This window comes from Sciurus carolinensis, chromosome 3 (assembly GCF_902686445.1).
Source record: "Sciurus carolinensis chromosome 3, mSciCar1.2, whole genome shotgun sequence".
Lineage (NCBI taxonomy): Eukaryota > Metazoa > Chordata > Mammalia > Rodentia > Sciuridae > Sciurus > Sciurus carolinensis.
Window position 1 is genome coordinate 146589452 of NC_062215.1, and position 21590 is coordinate 146611041.

The 21590-nt window shown below is 37.1% G+C and overlaps 1 protein-coding gene across 1 annotated transcript in view; it reads right to left on the minus strand.

Moving 5' to 3' along the window:
• Positions 1-5010: 5010 nt before the first annotated feature.
• Satb2 (SATB homeobox 2) overlaps positions 5011-21590 on the minus strand; it is a 168563-nt gene continuing 151983 nt past the window's right edge. The window contains exon 11 of the mRNA XM_047545371.1: positions 5011-6082. Coding sequence (XP_047401327.1) covers positions 5621-6082 — 462 coding nt within the window. The 3' untranslated portion in view covers positions 5011-5620. The remainder of the gene's footprint in view (positions 6083-21590) is intronic.

Consider the following 21590-nt stretch of genomic DNA (forward strand, 5'->3'; position numbering starts at 1 on the left):
CAATGCGTGTTCTAGACAGGCACTATGAATTAGGAGGAAAAAGCATTTATCCACGAGTTGGAATGATCTTGGAAGGTGTATCATTTTAGGAGATTTGGCTTTTTTGCACTTTATTTTACAAGTATTTTAAGAACAACATGAGACTTTGGAAAAAAACTTTGTTTGAACATCCTTAACTTCTACCTAAGTTCATCACCCTGAGGAATTTAGGCGATGTTCATGGTTTTCATCAGCTACCCAATTTTCACTATTTGGAAAGATCTACAAAACATAAAAGATTAAATGAACCCTGAAGTGTGTGTCTTGAATAATGGACTAAACCAGTGAAAAAGAATATAAACCCACTCTGGGCTCTAAAGTCAGGCAGTCTCCTTTCCCCGTTACTTGAGGATGGTAACGCTTGCAGGGGTTGTGAGGACCTACAGGAACAGAAAGCTGGGAGAGGCCCCTCCAGATGAGGCTCCCTTCTCCTGGTCCTCTGGACTTGCCTCCAGCCTGTTCACTGCCCACAGCATGCCTCCTAATTTTCCAGCTTTAGGTATTTGAATATTTTTCTTTGCACGTGTTTAATAAATAATCATTCAACATGAAAACATTCTGTGACTGCAGCTTGTCCTGGTGTTGGGTGACCAGTGACTGGGATGCAGCCACTGGCCTCAAGGCTCATGAGGAGCAGGCACCCAACAGGAAGCACAGAGCACTGACATCCTGTGCAGTGGAATACCCTAGAAATCACCTGAGCACAGAAGGACAGGCATGAGCAGATCAGGAAGGGTTTCTTGGAAGAAGTGATGTTTAGACTGATCCCTAAAGTTAGCAAGGAATGAACTCAGTATGGGAAGGAGGAGGAGCAGCAAGACAGGGAATAGCAGAAGGGCCAATGTGCCTCTTTACTTTCCTCTTCTTTTACTTACAACATCCTTCTTTGTATCTTCTGTGGCAGAGACTATTAGCTGCCTCCCCCAAATCCCTTTTCCTTGGACTTGTAATAAAATGTCCTTTTCCTTGGACTTGTTAAAAAAAAAAAAAAAAAGGGATCATTCTTTATTTATTTTTTCCATTCTGGCATGTGGAATGTGGATGTGAGGGCAAGAGCTCTAGCAATCATCTTGGCCCAAGAATAGGAAACATAGGACCAAGCGCAGAGGAAAGAAGTGCTGTGAGCTGAAAAAGTGAGTGTGTTTCTGACAACTTCATGAAGACGGCATGGCTCAGCTATTTTTTTTAAGCAGATAAACTCTTTGTTGGGGTCATGATTGCCTTGTTCTTTTTCCCCATATTATATACAATGAAACCTAATATTAACTGATCTACCTTCCAAGAGCATTCTAGATCACAATCATTTTATTCTCACAATTCATAGCATGCATTGGAAACACCCATTAAACAAATAAATCTCTGTCTGAAGAAAATCTTGGTCTGACTATTCTCTTCTCCTGGATTTGCATTGTGTCTGGTTATAAGCGCCCCGAGGGGAGAATACCAAGTAATACATTTCTCTTTGTCACTACCACTGAACAAATTTTCTGGCATAGGATACATGTTTAGTACATGTTCACTGCCTAATTACAGTATAATTGCCCTTTAGAAATAAGGTGGGAATTTTTAATCTTTATTTAAAACTACCCAGAAATGCAACTAACTGTCCTCTAGCGGGGATAAAAATGTTAAAACTCAAATTGCCCCACAAAGTGATTATTCTGAGATGCCATTAATATAACTTTCAGTATAGATGAGAAATTTCTTCTGCTTTCTTGAAAACAGAAGTCTCCAGCACAAGGACAACCCTCACTTTTGAGTCTGTTATCTCTGATGAAGTCTGAGTCCTAAAAACACCATCTCTGGTGGAATCTGTTATACTGAAAGTCAAGCTAGCTCTCAAATGCTTTCCTTCCTATTCTTTATTCCAAATGCAGAATTCACTTACATTTGCATAAATGACATGCTTCACCCTGCTTTGGGCCCCTGGTTGCTCTTTCATTTATTTTTTGCAGCACTGGGATCATCCCAGGTCTTGGCAGCTATGCCCACCATCACTGAGCTATATCCTCAGCCCCTAATTCCTCTGACCCTGAGCTGCCGGCCTTTCTGCAAACACCCTACCAACTGTAGATATTCTTAACAGATCTATATGGCCTGTGGGCTATGGACCATTATGGGGAAAAAGGAAAAGAGGTTGAGGAAGAAAGGAAAGTTACATCTGTTCATCAACCAAATGCAGAAAAATGAAATAAGGAAAAATATTTATCATGTCAAAAGAAAACAAAATCACTTTTTAATTTACTTTCTCTTCACCAGTTCTGAAGCTAGCTAGCACTTGCTCTTTCCTTATTAACTTTAGTCTTTGGAGTAATTTTTTCCATTGTAAGCACTTTCTAAAAAATCATTTTCGCACATTTCTCAGATACATCAATCCTTCCGGCATTCTTCTAAGCACACATTATGGTACCCCAGCTCTAAATATAAAAGACTTTTATTATGTCCATTAACCATGGACATATGTGCTCCAAAAGTTTCCTGACACGCAGTCATTTGTGGTTTTTTAATTATAAACAGAAAATATTCACTAGAAAAATAAAGAAGCAAGCCCATAAATATATCTTTATACATTTGAGTTTTGTTTGTATATGACAAAATGATTGGGTAAATGACTCTCAGTTGCCAGCTCCAGGATGTGAGCCTGTATGTGTTTATATACACAGAGACACACACACAGTCACGTGCAATTGAATCCATGCCTTGCACAGAACTTGAACATCTGTAATTGCGGGTGCTGCTGTCTCATTTCTAAAATAAGGGTACAGATTTTCCTTAGGCTCACCAGGTCTTATGCTACATGAAAAGCTAAATGGGAAAGAAGGCAACGCCCAGTAAAATACTTGACAAACAAAGTCAGATTTATTGAATGCGTTTTATTTTAACAACCAAAAAATTCTAACAGCCTAACAATGCACATAAGTTAAAAATTAATTATCACTTAGTGATAACAAAGATAGTTGATTTACATGGAAAAAAGAACATTTACAATATGTTAATCCTTATTCACATTGTTGATACTGCAATAAAACACAATTTGTTTTTTTTCATTTCACAAAAAAAAAAGGCGGGAAATTGTGCTTTGTCAAGAGGCACTACAAGAGAAAGTTTCTTCTTCCAAATAGATATTATATGACAGATATTGAATAAATAGACATATATGCATTGTAATTCGCAAAGATCTGGCAAGACCACAGGCTAAAATGCCCACAGATTCACTTAGAACCACTGCAAACTTGGCAGTGAAATTAAAAAATAAAAGGCAAGACTTAGCATTGAAAAATACCTAATAAATTTTTGGTTGAAGTGTAAAAGATACCAAATGCGGATGCCATCAATAGATGAACCACCTCATAAGAGCTTGGCAAAATTGGTTTCGATGATGTGTACAGAGTGACCTTCAGCAACAGTGTAAGAAGACAATTTGGAAAGAGTAACTCGGAGATCAGGAAGCAGCAACCATGGACTTTCTGATTAAAGCTGCAGCATACTACAGAAAAAGAAAGGATGGGCCCAAGGCTTAACTGCAAACAGCCATCCTTTTGCAAAGATACGTGACACTCATGTCAAGATAATTTTTTTAAACATCATTATTTGAAAAAGTACAGGAAAATGTCCCTTTAAAAACTCCAGAGGTTACTGAGCAGCTAGAATTAGCTTGTATTGCAACATGTCTTCTCCCTGTATATTGTAAGTTCTGAGTTAATATCTACACATAGAGGTTTTTTTAACTCCTACCTTTTATACCTTTCAAATATATAAATAGTATTAACAGTTATATTACAATGTTTGTGTAGTAAACAGAAAATAACTTTCAAAGTGATATTGCATGAGGTCTTTGACAAGGTTGCATGAGAGCACAACTCAAAAAAAAAAAAAAAATTAAACCATGTGGGACTGTTGAGTGGCCATTTGAAAGCATGGAGCAGTTTCACTAGGCCAATCCTGAAGGGATATCTCTTCTTGCAATTACTGTATGAGTGGGAAGTAATGCTACTGGTGCTTCCAATGGAAGCTGAAAGATATCTGGAGAACTATAGCAGATTGCAGCTTTAATGCTCGTTCCACTAAACAGCCAGTCGGCATTAGTTCTGCTTTACGTCAGGTAATTGCTATGTGGGTAACTGGGACAGTGTTTCCTTTCATGATGAGTAGGTGATTCTACTGAAATTGTTTCACTTACTCTAATGGCCTGGAGCTGCACAATGATTCAAAAACAGGTTCTTGTTAGGGCTGCAATACCAGGGAAAGGGACAGAGGCTTCGAAGATCAGGGACTGAAAACGTTTGACTTGGGTGAATGGAGTGTGTACAAAGAGGAAGTTCAAAGTGAAATAGAAATAAGAAATGATTTGGGGAAAGGGAGGACAAAGATTGATTTGAGAGGGAGCCCCTTCAACCGGGCAGCAACTTCTTTTCTAACTTAACATTACATTGAACTATTTCTCTATTTAAAAAAAAAAAAAAAAAAAAAAAAACAGCAACAACAAACAACTTTTAAATGAGCAGGCTTAATAATTTTAAGATCTGAAGCCACAAGCAGGTAAATAAATTTCACAACAAAATGTGGCTCATAGTATGAATTCTGTATGTCCAACGTCAAAATGTCGTCTATCAAGACTGCACTAAATGGACAAGTTTCCTCTGCACTTAATTTTCAGCTTTACTTATCTGGAATTCTGCAGAAATGCATCTGTTTACTACAGTAATGACAAACTGAATAACGGAACGTAGCAAGTCATTTTACTGAGTTATCGTTAAGTGTTCATTGTGTCTTTCAGAGTAATTTGACTTATATTGTTTTAATGTGCCCTGATTTTTTTCACTTTACTTTCTTCTTTCTTTACCTTTTTTTTTTTTTTTTTGGCAGTGTTGATTTTGTTAAATACATACCTCAAAAATTACCCATTAAGCTGCCAGATAGGAAGCCATAGAATAAAAAAAAAAAAAAAAAAAAAAAAAAAAATTTCAGGGACAAACACAAAAAATAAATAGGAATTCAAAAATAGTCACCCCACCCTGAGAGCAGGCCGCAGTTTATCAAAAAGCCAAAGCGACTCACTGTGAAGTGGTTTTTTAATACATAAACAAGTCTTTTCTTTAAGAACTCATTTCACAGTCTATTCTTTCGGATTGTAAAGTTCTCTGTCCCATGCAATTTTAATATATATATGTAAATATAGAGATATATACATATACATATACACACACACTTGTAGCTTCCTTCATTTATTTCGTAGGTCTTTTCATCCTAGAACTTGCCTGATGTCTCTTCCGTAAGTGCAAGGATAACGAAGGCAGAGTCTCCTGTGATTATAATTACTATGGTCCAGTCAATTGTAAAAGTGTAACACTTTAGTGTCTTTGCCAAGGCGATGTCTGATTCAGAAATACTGAACTTATTCAGTCTATAGGTGTATCCTGTGCAACAAAGAAATGTCATAAAAAGAAAAATAAAACAGACATAAAAGACAAAAAAGACAAAAATAAAGCAAAAAAAAAAAAAAATTTTTTTTTTTTTTTTAAAGAAACTAAAACAGAAAATCCTTGGACCGGTGTATTGCTTTGCCTGGTAGGAGTTCACATTATCTCTGGTCGATCTCAGTGGGAGCGGCCTTGCTTTTCTCGGCGCCTTCCTCCTCGGCCTCCACTTTGTACATCTCCTCTGAGCCCTCCTCGCTGTCGTTCTCCTCCGACTCCGTCAGCAGCTCCTCGTCCTTATACTCAGCCACGTCCACCGCAGAGCCCAGGTGCTCCTTCAGCTTCCCGTGGTGTTTCACGTGGTACCTCTGGTTCTGGAAGAACTTGATGATGGTGTGTTTGGGGAGATCCAGCTGGGCCGAGAGGGTGTGGATGGCTTCCTGGTCAGGGTACAGGCCTACATCATGAATAAAGCTTTGGAGGATCCCCAGGGCTTCTAAAGAGATCTTTGTGCGTGATCGGGGCTTTTTGGCACAGCTGTCTTCGGTCGGAGGAGGTGGGGGAGGCGCTTCTTCTCGGGGAGGGGAACTCTCCTTGGTAGGCTGCGACTGCTGTCTGTGAAGGACCTGATAATTAAAAGGGGGGAAAACGAACATTTGACTCAGGATTTACCTTTCAAAAGCAACCAGTCCTCTGCAAAATGTGCTATCCAGAAATCTACTTAGCTGCAGTCATTTGTAAAGTCAAGTTTTGGAACCCCTAAATGACTTATGGAGATCTGTAGGATCTCATCTATAAAACAAGGGTTCAATTATAGTCATGTCTGCCAGTATTTAAATTCTTAGGCACAAGGAAGCTAAGTCATTTGCTGTGCAAGGTCATCTGAATTCAAGCTCGGAGTCTTCCCTACCTTTAACCACACCAAGAAAATGCCATCTCTCTGAAAGCTAATGACAAAGGAACTGGACACTGAGGAAAACTCTGGACTCTACAATAAGACCCCAGACTTAGCTGGGTGTCCTTGGGTAAGTCACATCAGTGGGCCTCAATTTCATCATCTGTAAAAGAGGGATAAGAAACTGACTCCTAGGGATACTGTAAGTATTGAATGACACAATGGTTATAAGAATCAGTTTCTTAAATTAGGAATTAGCAAATGTTTTACTAAAGGGACAGATAGTAAATATTGTTGACTTTGCAGGATTGCATAATATCTTTTACAGTTCATCAACTCTTTTCAAGCTAAGCAAGCATGGATGTGTTCCAATATGGCTGAATTTGGCCCATGATCATGGTTTACCAGTGATGATAATCATTAGCACCAACAGCCTCATAGTTAGTCTTCAAGTGTTAGAGAGAAATAGTTGGAACTTGAACTAGAGAGATGAATCCTTTGTACAATCAGAAAGAAATAGAAAATAACTTTTATTTTAGATTTGACTTTGATCCTTAAATAATATACATATACTTTATATATAAAGAAATTAGTATAAATTAGTAATTTTTCTAATTCTCATAATTTAAATAATTTCTCTTTTATTTCTACCTATAACCCAATTCATTTTAAAAGATCCTACCTAGGTAAGCTTACTCTTGATCTTCATTACTGCTTCACCATTATTTCTCTGTGTGAAATAATTTCCTATTCTAATGTTAAGTTATCTACTTCTTCAGTCTGACCAAAGAAAGAGAGGGATATGGGGACACCATCAGACCTCTCACCATAGGTCCCTGTGACAGGAACTTTGTGGAGAGGGGAGAGGGAACCTGATATCAGGTGAGGAACCTCAGCACTGCACATACTCCAGCAACTCCACACATCACAGAATTAGAAGGTGCCATGACTGTTCCTATTAAAATGTGTGAGGTCACCTCCAAAGGCAAGTGTCACACTTTCTATGCTCAGATCAGCGCCTAACCTCCTGCATTTCCCCCAAGACCTTTGTAGACCAGTGACCCTACCCTTTAAAAACACATTTCTTCTTTTATCAGCCTCTCATATTTTTACGCAATCTTATTTCATACTAGAGTCAGAAATTAAACATTTTCAGAATTCAGGGTGCAATCAGTCCAATCAGTGAAGAAAATATGTCCAGTTACATTAAAACTCAATTATAGCATCCACCAACATCCCTGCCACCACCAGGCACTACCCATGTGACCCAACTTTTTTCTTTTTGCTAAGAAGCATCAACATCAAAGCAAGCAGTTAAGCAGGCTGGGGGAACTTCTGACATTCATTCCAGTCTCAGAGCACTGAGAAAAAGCACTTTCACCTCAATGTGAAAATATTAGCCTTTTACAGAGGATTTAATAAATATTAGGACAGATGAAATAGAGTAACAATCAACAGAAAAGGTTTCAATTGGTTCAAATAATCATCTTCAAATAATAATCAAAAGCAGAATGAGAATGTCTGTCCTAAGGAAAGCTCACTGCTGGTGGCAGAAAGTAGTCTAAAACACAGGGCTATAAAACGGTGGCACTAACGTCCAAATAATGTTGACCAATTAAAATCAGTGTTCTTAGCATTTTCTTTACCACTTTCAACTAAGAGTAAACTCATGTGGTCTGTTGTGGTAAGCTGGCATCAGCAAAAAAGTGAGACCCGTTACTTCAACACCCTAATTATCCCCGCCAGGGAAAGTGGAGCTGCGGGTGGGCTTGCCCTGCTCGTGTGGGCTTTGACGGCAGGAAGGCATTTGCTCCGAGGCCGTGATGTGGGCAACATGAGCGATGCACTAAAGAACCTCTGTGTCCACAGGTGAGGATTGTCATGTTTGGTGAGAAAGAAAGAGAAACTGACATTAGGTACAGAATACGTGCTCAAAAAACATACACTCTAGCACGAGTACTCCCTATTAGAGCAATTGTGTTAATTGGAAAACAAAAGAGAATTAAAATGCCCCATTTTCTAAATTATGCTTGCCTTCTGTAGTAAAAGTCAGCATAACGGTTCCATTTAATTGAATAATTAGATTGGTTCTTTAGGGGTTTTCCATTGTGCATTGGTTAGATTTAAAGAGATTTTCCAAAACTATACTTTGAAGTTACTATAATCTTTCTGCATGATAGCATTTGTTCTTCTCCTTAGGCCCAATCAATTGCACTCTTCCTCCTCCTGACTTCTTAGGACTGAGCACAGCAATACATTTGCACAGAAAAGCCAAATATGAAATGAAGAAAGAACAAGTATAATAGCTACCACTTGCTGAATGCCTATTCTGGGCCAAGCAGTTCTAAAAACTTTACATGGATTAATCAAAATTTAATCCTACAGTTCTTCATGAAGGTGTTATTTGGATTAACTAGAAACATGCATCATCTCTGGAGAATCCTCTGAATTGGAAATCATAAGCATAGGGAGCTGTCAGCCTGAGAAAGTGGGTTTCCATGGGACATGGGAGGACTAGGAAGATGTTTTTCAAGAGAAATAATTTCAAGAAAGATTCTCTAAAATGTGAAAATACATAGTTTCTGGTCAGGCAGTATAGAAGAGCGATTCGGATGGCATGACAATATCTACAAAAGGCTGGTTATGTGAAAAATTTAGCATCTTCTAACAGATGAGAGAAGAGCAGTCAAAATACAAAATGACAAAATGGGCATCTCTGAAGTGCAACTGCCTTGTGAGTCACCAAAAGGCCTGAGCCTTTTCTCTTATGCTGTCACTTTTCTTTGGCTATAGCTCCCTTTTAACCACAATATACATAATACCTGAGATGAAATGATTCCCAAAGTTATCTGTCCCACCTATCTTCATTCCTCCAAAATGTTCTAATTACTCCAGGCAGAGAATGACTGTCTTCAGACAATAATTTCTAGCAAAAGCACTGTGTAATGTCCTCTCCAGTCAATTGCCAAGAATCTTCCTAACATCATGGACTGCTTTCTTTGAGTGGAGTAAGTACTTTGTGCAAAAAGAAGTCGAGCTTAATGCCTAGAAGACATCTTCCCCGAGGAGGAAATCGCTCCACTCGCTCTCCTAAACTCCCAGCTAAAGGGCAGAATTAGGCCACCTTTTCTTCTTTTTCACACATCTTGACTAAATAATATCATCTCTTTTAGCCCCTTCTTCACAAGACAGGGTTTTGAACTCCCATTTAACTGAATTCTAGTTTTTCTGAATAATTTCCCAGAGCATGTTCCCACTTCCCTCTTAGTTAATTTGAATGAATCAAGTCTGGTCTGTGTTCCTAGCAAGTGCTCTGAGGGTCGTGTCATTAATTCCGGGTGAAGGGACATATAAACCTTCCTATTCCTAAGCTCATTTGACATTTCAGACGTATACTTCTGGATACTTAATTGCTTAAGTCATTGAGTTCTCAATTGCTTCAACCAAGACAGAGAATGCCCTGCTGACTGAGGAGACATTCTCTTCCACAACTATTTATGCACACACTCGGTTTATAGTAATTCTGGGATTTTCCTTAAATGAAATTTAGCTGAGCACCTTCCCATCTCCTTATGTAAAACTGCCCAAATCAATAGTCTTTCCAGTTTCATCCTGTCCCCCTTTTCTAAATTAGGACCATTGGAGGGAGAAATGACCCATTGGTAGCACCCACTAAAGTCAAATGCACATATACTTCATAAAAACAGAAATGAGTCCTCCAAAAGATATGTTTATAGCAGTTTTAATCACAAAAATCCCCTAACTGGAAGCAACACAAATGTCTGCCAACAGAACAGGTAAATTGTGGCAAAGTCACAAACAGAGCACTGGGAAACACTGCTGAATGCACCAACGTGAATAACTATCACGACCTTGTTTTTTGAGTGAAAAAAGTCAGATGATAGACTGAGGACTGTATTATTCCACTTATGGGAAAGTCAAGAATGAGGGAAAAAACTAGAAAATATGTAAGGGCAGGAAAAAAATAGGAAAAACCTGCAATGACAATGTCAGTGTAATGTTTACCTTTGAGGTCTACTGAGTGAAGGGTGGGAGATAGACTTCAAGAATGCAGAAAACAGGGTTGGGGAGATAGCTCAGCCCTGGGTTCAATCCCCAGCACCGCAAAAAAAAAAAAAAAAAAAAGAATTCAGAAAACATTCTTTATATTGACTTGGGTGTTGATTGAAAAGATGCGCACATGTCTAAAAGATTATTGAGCTTAAGATCGATGCATTTTACTGTGTGTAAATTACACTATATCTCAATTTAAAAATGTTTAATAGACCCAGTAGTTGACCCTTACCTACTTCTAAGGTCCAATACCTCTTTTCCTGTGATTTCCCCAAACAATGAAAGAAATCATTTTGTAAAGATAGCTATCCATTCCTTTTTACCCTTGACCTTTTTATATACCAAAACCCATCAATTTATCCTAGATTTATTTCGGTATGAATTTTTCTCTATCATGGTTGAACTTAAATTAATCTAGTCTACAAACTCATTTTTGATAATGTCTGTAAAGAGAGTCCTGGAAGTTTTATTTAAAAACCTCTTTCTTTTACATAGCTTCTGTTGTTGATTTTCAAGATGACAATTAGGGTTCATAGTAGTGAACTATCTCAGAAGCTTCCAAAACAACAGTAGTAGTGAAATCTTACTATGAGTTCAACACTGGCCTAACTGCTATTTAGCTTTATGTTATTCTATTTCACGGTAATCCTGGAGGTAGGTATTTTTATCCCCATTTTATGTTGGGAAAACTGGAGTTCCGAATTTGTTCAAGGCACATAGCTTGTAAGTAGCAGAACTGGGTTTTTAAAGGAGCTGATTTTAAAGCCCATGCCTTTAAACATTATGTTCTCCTGCCTTCTGTGAGCAAAACTGAACAAAGTCTCTACAGCAGAGAAGACAGACCATAAATAAAATATCAGGTAGTATAAATAATATGAGCAAAATAATTGAGCAATGCATAGGAGGATCACCGTGAGGAGGGAAAGGTGTTTTGATCAGGTGATTCCAGGAAGGTTCCCCAAGGAGGCAGCACTGGAGCAGAGGCCTGGAGGAAGTGAGGACCTCTAGATTCAAGGCTGGGAGACAAGAATATGTGTGATATATTCGAAAAGCAGTAAAAAGTCAGTTTGTTAAGAAAATCTCAGTTCCTCAGTCACATCAGCCACATTTCTGGAGCTCTGCAGTATCACTTGTGCACTGCAGGACAGCACAGATAGAGAGTATTTGCATTATCACAAGCACTGTTGGAAAACCTGTGCTAGAAAGAAATGACAACTGAGAGGTAGTGAGGGCTGGAGGATGTGGGGCATTGGCAAGTTACCATCAGGGTAATACAAAGACTCACAGGGAACTGTGACCATATAACCTGACCCAGCCAAAAAGACTGGGAGTTGGAACCTCCTACTATTATTAGAGAGAAAGGGAAATATGCAACATCACATATTAAGTAAGAAAAACCCAGCTTGTAAAAATTACCAGATTTTCACCAACGTATCACAAATAGCAACATTATCACAACCAGAAGTGTGCACTGATTCTACTATTCTCAAAGGAATGGTTAATTTACATTTAACTGATGGATGCCTTCTTCATCCAGGCTGCTAATCATATCAAAGAAGAGTTATGTTGAAAACAATCAGACTTGAGTTAACACAGCAAAACAAGAAATGTATCTATTTATCAAGTATTTATGGAATATCGACAATAATCAACCCTATGAATTTACAAGGCTTTTCAATAAGGAGTCCTCAACCAACAACAAAGGGTTGACAAATAAGTTATGGGACATAAACAAGTAGAAAGCTCAAAGTCTAAGCAGTTCCTTTCTATTTATTTACTGCAATCTCTTTGGGCCGAAATATGACACATAGGTACATAAATGGACACAAAAATAGCAATACAGAAAGAGAAGCTGTAAATATATTCAGAGGACATCAACTTCAAAATAAAACCCAGAGAGCTTCCTGACTAGTCACAAAGCACAATTATAATATAGACACATGTTTTTCTCTGCCTTCAAAACTGGAAATTTTGAAAACAAAAGGACCTCATGGTACCATGACAAAAGCTGACTAAGAAAGATAAAGCAGCTCTTCTTAAAGCTCTCAGCGTTCAAATAGATTTTGAAGGCCTCAATGAAAACCAGCTGGAAGCCATGTGTAAAATATAATGGTTCTTGCCTGCAGGGAAGGAAGTAAGATCTTGAATGATTAAGTTTAGGAAAGTATATAATTCACTGTATCATTATGGGGTGAACGGGATTACTTATAATAAGCCAAGATTTTGTGGTCTTTTTTTATATAGAGAAAATGAGAAATTATTAAGGAGGTGACTGTATAGGGTGGTGGATCCAATGCTATAACAGGTTAAAACTGTTTTCCAGGTGACCACACATGCTTCTCTATGACAAGATTCACCCACAGGAGCAAACTTCATCCACAGTGTCCAGGCCTGAAGGGTAAGACACAGCAAGAGCAGGAGGAGAACACAGATAGGATGATTTTTATCTATGTTTATTTCACATTAATATCAGAATTACTTTGATTTGTCTCATTTCACCTCATCTATGACAACAAAATATAAAAAACTGGTTCGAAAACAAAAGCATCCTTCCACTCAAAGTTCCAAGAAAAATACATTTGACAGTGATCAGAACAATTGGTTGAAGTTCTTATGCATAACTCAATTAGAAATTGCTAAGTAGATGAATACATGCTATTATTTAGTTTACTAGATATAAAATATCATATAATTCAAGTTTCAACAGCTTAGCTCTACTCTCTAAATATTATTTTATCCAAAATCAGTATTAGAGATAGTTAATTTGGTTCTGAATTCAGCAGGGAAAAATCTAACATTAATGATTAATAACTAATATGAATATTAAGGTAATGATGATATATCTGTCTCATCAATTGGGCTATAAGTTACATGCTGGTACTCAGTGAGGGCTCTGTATGTCTTTGTTCTGCAGCCCTAAACTCATTTTATATTCTTTCTTCTTTACTTTCACACTAGCTACTATGACTGCTCAATACAACTATTTATTATTTTACTTGCTATTATTCATTTTTAGTAGAAATATGTCTAATAGGTAAAAATGTTATCACTAGCAATACACTAACACTAGTATATTATCATAATACCTCTAGTGTGTATCTGAGGGTGGGGATATGCTTTTTTTTTTTTCCTTCTTCACCATTTCTATATTAAAATAAAAATTTTAGGGCATTACATAACCCATAGGTAACAGTGTATAGAAGTTTTAAGCCCAAGTTCTAGGGTTACAAAGTTAACGGTTTTGAATCCAAAACTACAACTGCCTAGTAGACTTATGTCTCTTAGTAAGTTACTCTGTCTAAGTCACAGTATTTCTTAATCTTTAAAATCTTCCTTGTAGCATTAAGAGGATTAGGTGAGATAATGTATGCTAAGTACTTAGTAGAATTTTTCTCATAAAGTTTCAATAAGTAGTAAGTAGTTGTCATTTAAAAAATGTGAGGAGGGTTTAAGAACCAGCAATAGTATGTCCCATGCATTTTTCTATTAATATGCTTATAATAAAAAATCAGCAACAAATTAAAAAAATCTGTGATTTAACCTCAAAGATCTATAACTCTACAAATAGGCATGTCTAGTAATGACTTTTCTTATTTCTCTCATGCATAGACTATATATATCTTTGTTCTTAAGATGGCACCTAGCACATGGAAGTTACCTCTGAAGCAAGTGTCACATGGAATTGAACCTCAAGGTCATAATCCCACTCAAGGTGACACCTTCTATACATACAGCATGGTATCCCTGTAGGAAGATATTCTTTATCAGTGGTTCCCAAAACGTGGTCTGCAGACCCCTGGGAGAATCCCTATACCTCCTATTTTCATAGCAAAACTAAGACATTATTCACCTTTTTGATGGTGCTGAAATTTGCACCCATGGTACAAAAGCAATGGTGGGAAACTGGCCAGTAGTGATCATGGCAGTGGCACCAAACTGTACTGATAGCTGTTGTGTTCATTCCTGCAAGCTCATGGCAATAGTGATGCTATTTGCTTTTTTATATTAAATATTTTTAGTTGTAGATGGACACAATACCTTTATTTTGTTTATTTAGTTTTTTTTTTTTTTTTTTTTAATGTGGTGCAAGGGACGGAACCCAGTGCCTCACGCATGCTAGGCAAGCGCTCTACCACTAAGCCACAACCCCAGCCCAACAATGATGCTACTTTCATGTAAGAATATCCCTAATACAGCAGTGAAATTGTATTAAGTATATTAAATCTCCCCTGGGGTATATATCTACTTAATATTCAGTGTGAGGAAATGAAAAATTTGCAAAAAGCACTTTTGTACCATACCCAAGCAATATGGCTGTCTTGAGAGAAAGCACCCATTCTCTGCAGAGAATGTCTGGGTTGCAATTGTTTGAGTTGCAGGCTGACCAGACCCCTTTATCATGGAATATTATTTTTACCTAAAAGAACAACTAACAAACTGTGGTACTCAGATTGGGGTATTTAGCAGACTTTCTCTTAAAAGTGAAGTAAGCCTGTCACTTCAAGAAAAATATCTTATGGCATTTGCTTGCCAGTGATAAAATTTGATCTTTCAAGCAAAAATTAGAAATTTGGAAAACTTATAACTATCACGATAAGCCTAACAACTTCCCAATACATCAAGATTTTCTGATAATACTGGTGGTGACCTAACAAATGTTTTAATTTTCTTTTTTAAATATGTCACACAATGAAATGTGTCAACATTTGTAAGATCTGCATAAATGAGCAAACTAACATTTTCCAAGTGACACTGCATGACGTTACAAAGTCATGAATCACTAAAAGATCTATTCAAAGTGCAAGACAGACCAATATATACGCTGACAGAGTAGGAAAGAATGAAATGTTCATCAATATGGTTGAAGATTCAATTCCGCTTTGCAACTAACCTTCAAGGTACTGCCACTTGTAAAATTTTTCTATAGTTATCAAAGAAGAATTTTGTAATTATCTGGAAAGCCTATTAAAATATTTCTTCCTTTTCTAATTACATGTTTGTCTCAGGCTTGATTTTCTTCATTGACTTCAACCAAAATCACATATTAAATTAAATGCAGAAGGAATTATGATGATTCAGTTGCCTTTCATTAAAATACAGTAAAATATTTGCAAAAATACATAAGACCCTGGTACGCTTCCATTTATTTTAGAATTGTTATTTTTCATAAAAATATATCACTTAATGTATGCATATATTATCTACAATTATTTTTAAATTAGTAAAAATTTTTCTTAATTTATAAGAATTAATTTCTAACACGGTAATAGTGATACACAACACACACACACACACACACATATATATATATATACATATAAAACGAAGTCTTGGGATGATCAATAGTAACAGGGTAAAGTGTCTTGAGACCAAAACAGTTGGAAACTCATTATGATGTGAATCACACTTGATACACATAGCCCTGCCTCCTCCTAAAGATAGCCAAGTACTTTACTGCAAAATTCAAAATGGGCCCTGCAGTTAAAAACATCCTGCCTTGAGCCAAATTACCTAGAAAGCCCTTAGAGAATAGGAGTAGGGGAAATTACACATGCATTATGATTTGCCTCTTGACTTTATCATTCATTTTCACAGGCAAAACATATTCTCCCAGGCACACGACTCAGCACTATTTCTAACTTCAAATGATGTTACTTGAGTTGGTTCTTATGGTTGTAATTTCACATCCTAACATTATAAGACTTATTAAAAACCATGGTTTAGTCTTGTTGCTTTTTTGGGACTGTAGAGTATCCTAAGGTCAAAACTCAGGAAATCTGTTATTAAAAAAAAGAAAAAAAAAAAAAAGGTATCCACGAAGTGATGACAAATTGCAGACTACAGGTGTTAGATTACATTTTGACTCCAGGCAGGTTTAATATAAGTTGGTTTCCTTTTACAATTGCTTTTAGCACATATCACTATAGGAAGGGGATTTTAAAAAAGAAAGAGAGGATAAGGGGGGAAAAAAAAGTGGTGCTCAATAAAAGAAGACCCATGTCAAAAGAAATCAATACAAACAAGCAAGATGGTAGGAAGTCTAACATGGAAATATGTGTTCAATTTCATCCAGCCTTAGTCTGTGTTTCCTTTAATACTGTAACCAAGATACTATTGCAAGACTGTGTGTGTTTTTAATGCAGTTTAATAATTGCTTCTCAAAATAAACACTCTGGTCAAAGATAAAAGCATAACAACACTGTGACACAATGATCTGTTAAAATGAACTTGGGTGTTGGAGGAAGCATGGATCTTGAAACAGTCTTTGGCTTATATCATTTCCTCTTCAGTAATAAATTGAGAACAACTATACCAACCATTTTGGTATACTCTGGGAAAAAAAGCCCAAAAAGTACCACAGTCATTAACCTGATTATTGTGAGGGTCAGAATCCTCAAATACTAATGAGGGGGCTGAGGGAGCTACTTCTTGGCTATAACAAGGTGGGCTGATAGTCAAATTAGCAGGGTCAGGATGAGTATCCAAACCTCAATCAGACACCAAGATGGCATAGACAACAGTCCCCTTTCCATGGAGCATGGGTGTATATTGAACCTAATAAGGATTCTACATTTCACTTCTTCATCATAAGAAAATCAGGGTTACTAATCACTTAGGGCAAACACAACCAAAACCATTTCACACTCAAGCATCCCTACACCTGGGAGAAACCACCCCTGGCCCTCCTCTCCCATCTCCCTGGCCTGTCATCCATAAGCTCTCACATTCTCCCTGTCTCCACACTCCTCCAGACTCCACCACATCTTCCTGGAACACAAACAGCCTAAATATTCTCAGAAAAGGCCAACTGTTTGAAGACCATATTTGAAACATAGGTGATTCCTAAGTGTCTTTAAAGATTTTATATTTGTGTTAAATTGAGCAAAAAGTAGCATCGAAATGACAGGGTTGATAGTTACCTCTGGTGAGTCTGACTTTTAAATGAATATAGGACTTGTATTAGAATAATTGTGGGAAGAGTGGCTTTGGTACCAGCCTGAGTGAAAGGAGAGACTCTTAAATAGTTAAAGATAACCAGGTTAACTACATGAGGGGCACAAAACTTTAGGATGACTTGGGTGCTAGGAATTCAAAATTTAAAAAAAAAACCTGGAGATTCATAATAGCTCATCAATGGCAAAAGACCAAGGAAGAATGATGCACAAAAGGTTCATGTGAAGAATGATCCATTAAAATTCTTGAACAGTTAATCTGGTTGACTGAATAAGTCTCAGGTGAAGAAAAATGTGACCCTCAATGCCAGAGATACATGATTTGTGAGCTCTGAAATTGTTTGTTTTTTAAAAACAAAAAATGGCGATGGCACTAGTGACATCACAATTGTGTTATTTTCTAGCTTCTTAAAGGACAGAGTTTGAATTATTTAAAAAAAAGGGTGTTTGGATTAGATTCTTTAATTGGATGGAAAAGTCTCAAAAACAAAAAAAGGAACTCATGTGTCTGAGGCCTCACGTCAGTATCTTTTGAATCCCATGATTGGCCACATTTTCTGTATAATTTTTACCATTGGGGAACTCAGAACAATCTGACAATTATAGTTAGTGAAAATATTAGATGCTCACCAATAAAATACTACCTCAGCACAGTTTTTTGCTTTCTGGATGTAACCACTTAATAACAGGATTTGAGAAAACTGCACTGTGTGAATCAAACACATAAAAGTACACATATTCCCATAGAAAACAAATCTTAAACAGTGTATTATAATCAGCTGCTCTGGTAAAAGACAAAATATCTGGCATTACCACACCACCAACAGATTACAGTTTATTATACCCTGAAGTCTGAACTGGGTAAACAAAGTCAAATGATCAAAGAAAGATTTTTCCTCAGCCCATAAGGCAGCGGTCACTGGACTCCAGGGAGTGGCAGCAGAGATTCCTTGTGACTTATGCTTAAAAGGTGTCAAATGAGGCTTTATCAAACATAGTCATTAATTTTCCACATCATTTAATTTTATCAGAGGCTGGCCTCCTTGGTATTGCTTCTTTCAAGAGAAAAAGAAATGGAAAAATGAAATGATAGGAGGTATTACTTACCAAAGACTAACAGGCTTTCAATTCTAGAGTATTTTTTTCAATTCTAAACCACTTGTCATTAGTTACAAGGATGCTGTAACTTCCATATTAATGATCTTCCTAAAACAGGGTAAAGGGAGGCTTTTGATTCTAAATTTTGTGTCAGACGCACCTGGGGAGATAGGGAAACTTGAAAGAGCTAAGCACATGGATCCTTCAAGAAAATGAGTTTTCTTCTCTCTGGGTATCATGGATGGTCACTGGGAGGAGAAACCTCAGTTCCTGATTCCCTGGGGCAAAGTGACTAGATTGATAATTCCTTTTCCCACAAGAAAGATTCCAGTGTCCAAGCTGCAGATGACCAAGATATTCCCATGAGGCCAGTTACTTAGCATTCTTATCTCCTCAGATCCACAGAGCAAGTCCAATTTGGTCTCCATGCCACATCACCTTGGTTTTTCAGAGTGTATTTGCTCACCCTGGGCAGGTCGTTCTCAGAAGCTGGAACTGTCAAGTCATTATACTTTCAAATGTGAATTTGCTTAGGGGTAGATTTAATTTAATAGCTGAACTCAGTATAAAACAAACATACTTAAAAATGACATTAGCAGGGAATTAATCATTAATGCTCTCAATTGGTGTTCCAGACCAACCCCCGCCCCTGCCAAGTTGCCCCAGTCAAGATCTTAGAGATCTTATCGATTGCTTCTTCTTGTCTTAAACTCCATATCTAGTCAATCCCATGTGCTGCTTGTTATTCTTTTTAGAAAGTTCTTGGATAAATGTTCCCCCTGTCTGTATTGCTGTAATTCAGACCCTCATAATCTCTCACCTGAATTACCATGACTTTTCCCAACAGTCCTCCCTGCCACAGCCAACGGTGCATCTTGCTAAAGCCTATAATGGCCTTAAGATAGGACAGGGTTTCTAGAAACTCTGTAACCTGACAGCAGTTTGTGCTGCTGGTCGGTTTTGTTCGTTGGCCCTGACCTTGGAGGCTGTGCACCAATAACATTCATGTGGTTCAACACCCCACCTCTGTGCCTTTGCTCTGCTGTAATAATAATCTCTCCCTTCCTGGAAAGTTCCTGTGAGGACAAATTCGGAAGTGATCCTGAACAGCACAATTTCTTGGCAGTCTCCTGGGTCCTCGAACTGGCCAGGTTTGGGGTCTACATGACCCTTCGCGGTGTTCTGTCCTTACAGGTTGTATCCTGGTCATCCATCTCATTTCTCTCTCCACAGTGTCAAGACACTGTGCTTTGAATAAACAATTGAAGCTCAAAACTTATCTTAAATGTTCATAATTCTTCTGTACTGGTAATAGCCATACTAAACAAACTGAACGTCTTTTTACAATTTAGAACTCATCTAATAGCTCTAAGGGGGAAAAGTACAAGTCCACATGGGCACTCATTAGTTATTTCTGGGAAAAATGGAATTTTCGGCTAGCTATAGTTATTTATTACAGGCACATATACACTTTGCTTAGGCTAATAATCCCATACAGGTATTCATGCAGTTCTCTAATTTCAAAAAATGACCTGACTGAAAATTACTTACACTCAAATGATAAATATATATGCTCTGAAGGATGAATATTGACATGTCCATCCATTTGCTTCTTTTCCCTCTCCCCAACCTGCAGAACTATTTCTACTATCAACAGAACTCCAAAGGTCTGCAGCAGACACTTCCTATGACAAAGTTGCTGGAGGCAAAACAACAAATAAAAATTGGAGAATCCATATAAGACAAAGAATTAAACCAAAATAGAATTTATTGAAACTAGAAGATTTTTTAAAACTGGATCATACGAATCACAGTAAAATCCCAAGATGGTACTAGCTCCTGACTGAGTAAAATGTGAAAGGATGTTGTCTATGTACAAAACTGAATGTTTTGTCCAAAACAAATATTAAATGCCAAAATGATTTTCTTTGGAGTAGAATGAATAAAGTTAACCTATGTGAAGAACCAACAAAGAAAGTAACCAAATTAATTCAAAGTATATATTATTGCCCCACTCTGATTCAACTTCTATTGCTCTAACATCACACATTTCAAAGTGAGCGAAGCAAATGGTTTAGATTTTGAGTCACCATAAACTATTTCTACTGCATCTTGCCTGCTTTTGTAGCTTATTTATGTTTTATCAAAATCTGTTTTTAAAAATATTCAACTAAAACTAAATAAATCATGGGAGTAAAGCACAGAAATTCTAGAAACCAAATATAAGCCATCTCTCTTACGCTTAGATCAAAAAACATTTTGGCATTAAAGAACATTTTTGTTTTAAGGTACAGTGCTTCTAAGGTATTATATAATTACCATTCTGGAGAGCATAGTTTCTAGCTTTATCAGGTTCTCTGTTGGAATTATAATTTCAGACTGAGCATAGAATTCTATCAAAACTCTATTATCATATTAAAACACTTGATCATGTGTGCCTTCAAGAATCCCAACTTTCTATTTCTGAGAGGAGAACAGATTTAATGAAATATTTTTAAAGTGGAGCTGGTAAAGGGAATATTTGCGAAAAGCACCGCCAAAAAGGCAATTCATATGACAGACACAGAAAAGGCAAAATTTACCACATGTACTGAAGCAATGGGTATTAAATAATCATCTCTGAATAAACTCTACAAATCAATACAGTCCTGTCGGTCTAAACTAAGAATGGTATTGCCTAAAGGAAATCTCTAAGGTCAACCAGCAATTAACTGAAAGGTTTTGATTGAAAATGCTATTGACTGCTTTCATATCAGACAGCTTCCTGGTTATTATACTTCATGGGCTAAGTAGGTGCCAAGACATTAAACTGTCAATAATCTATTAATACTCAACGGTTGCACTCACTCTCCCTGAATCTGCAGGCAAATGTATTCAAGCCATGTACCTGTTTAGAACTAATGCAAATTCCCCAATCCTGACATGGAAATCACATCTTCATTACCTCCTAGTTTAAATGCCTGATAGTGTTGACAGAATAGGAGAAAAATATGCACGTGAGAAATGCTTATTTAGATGAGTTAAACTAACATTTGCTTTTTCAGGGATTGAAGAAGGGATAGAGAATGTGTCCTGGAACCTGACTTTCTTTCTAAGTCATATTTAACAGTCTCT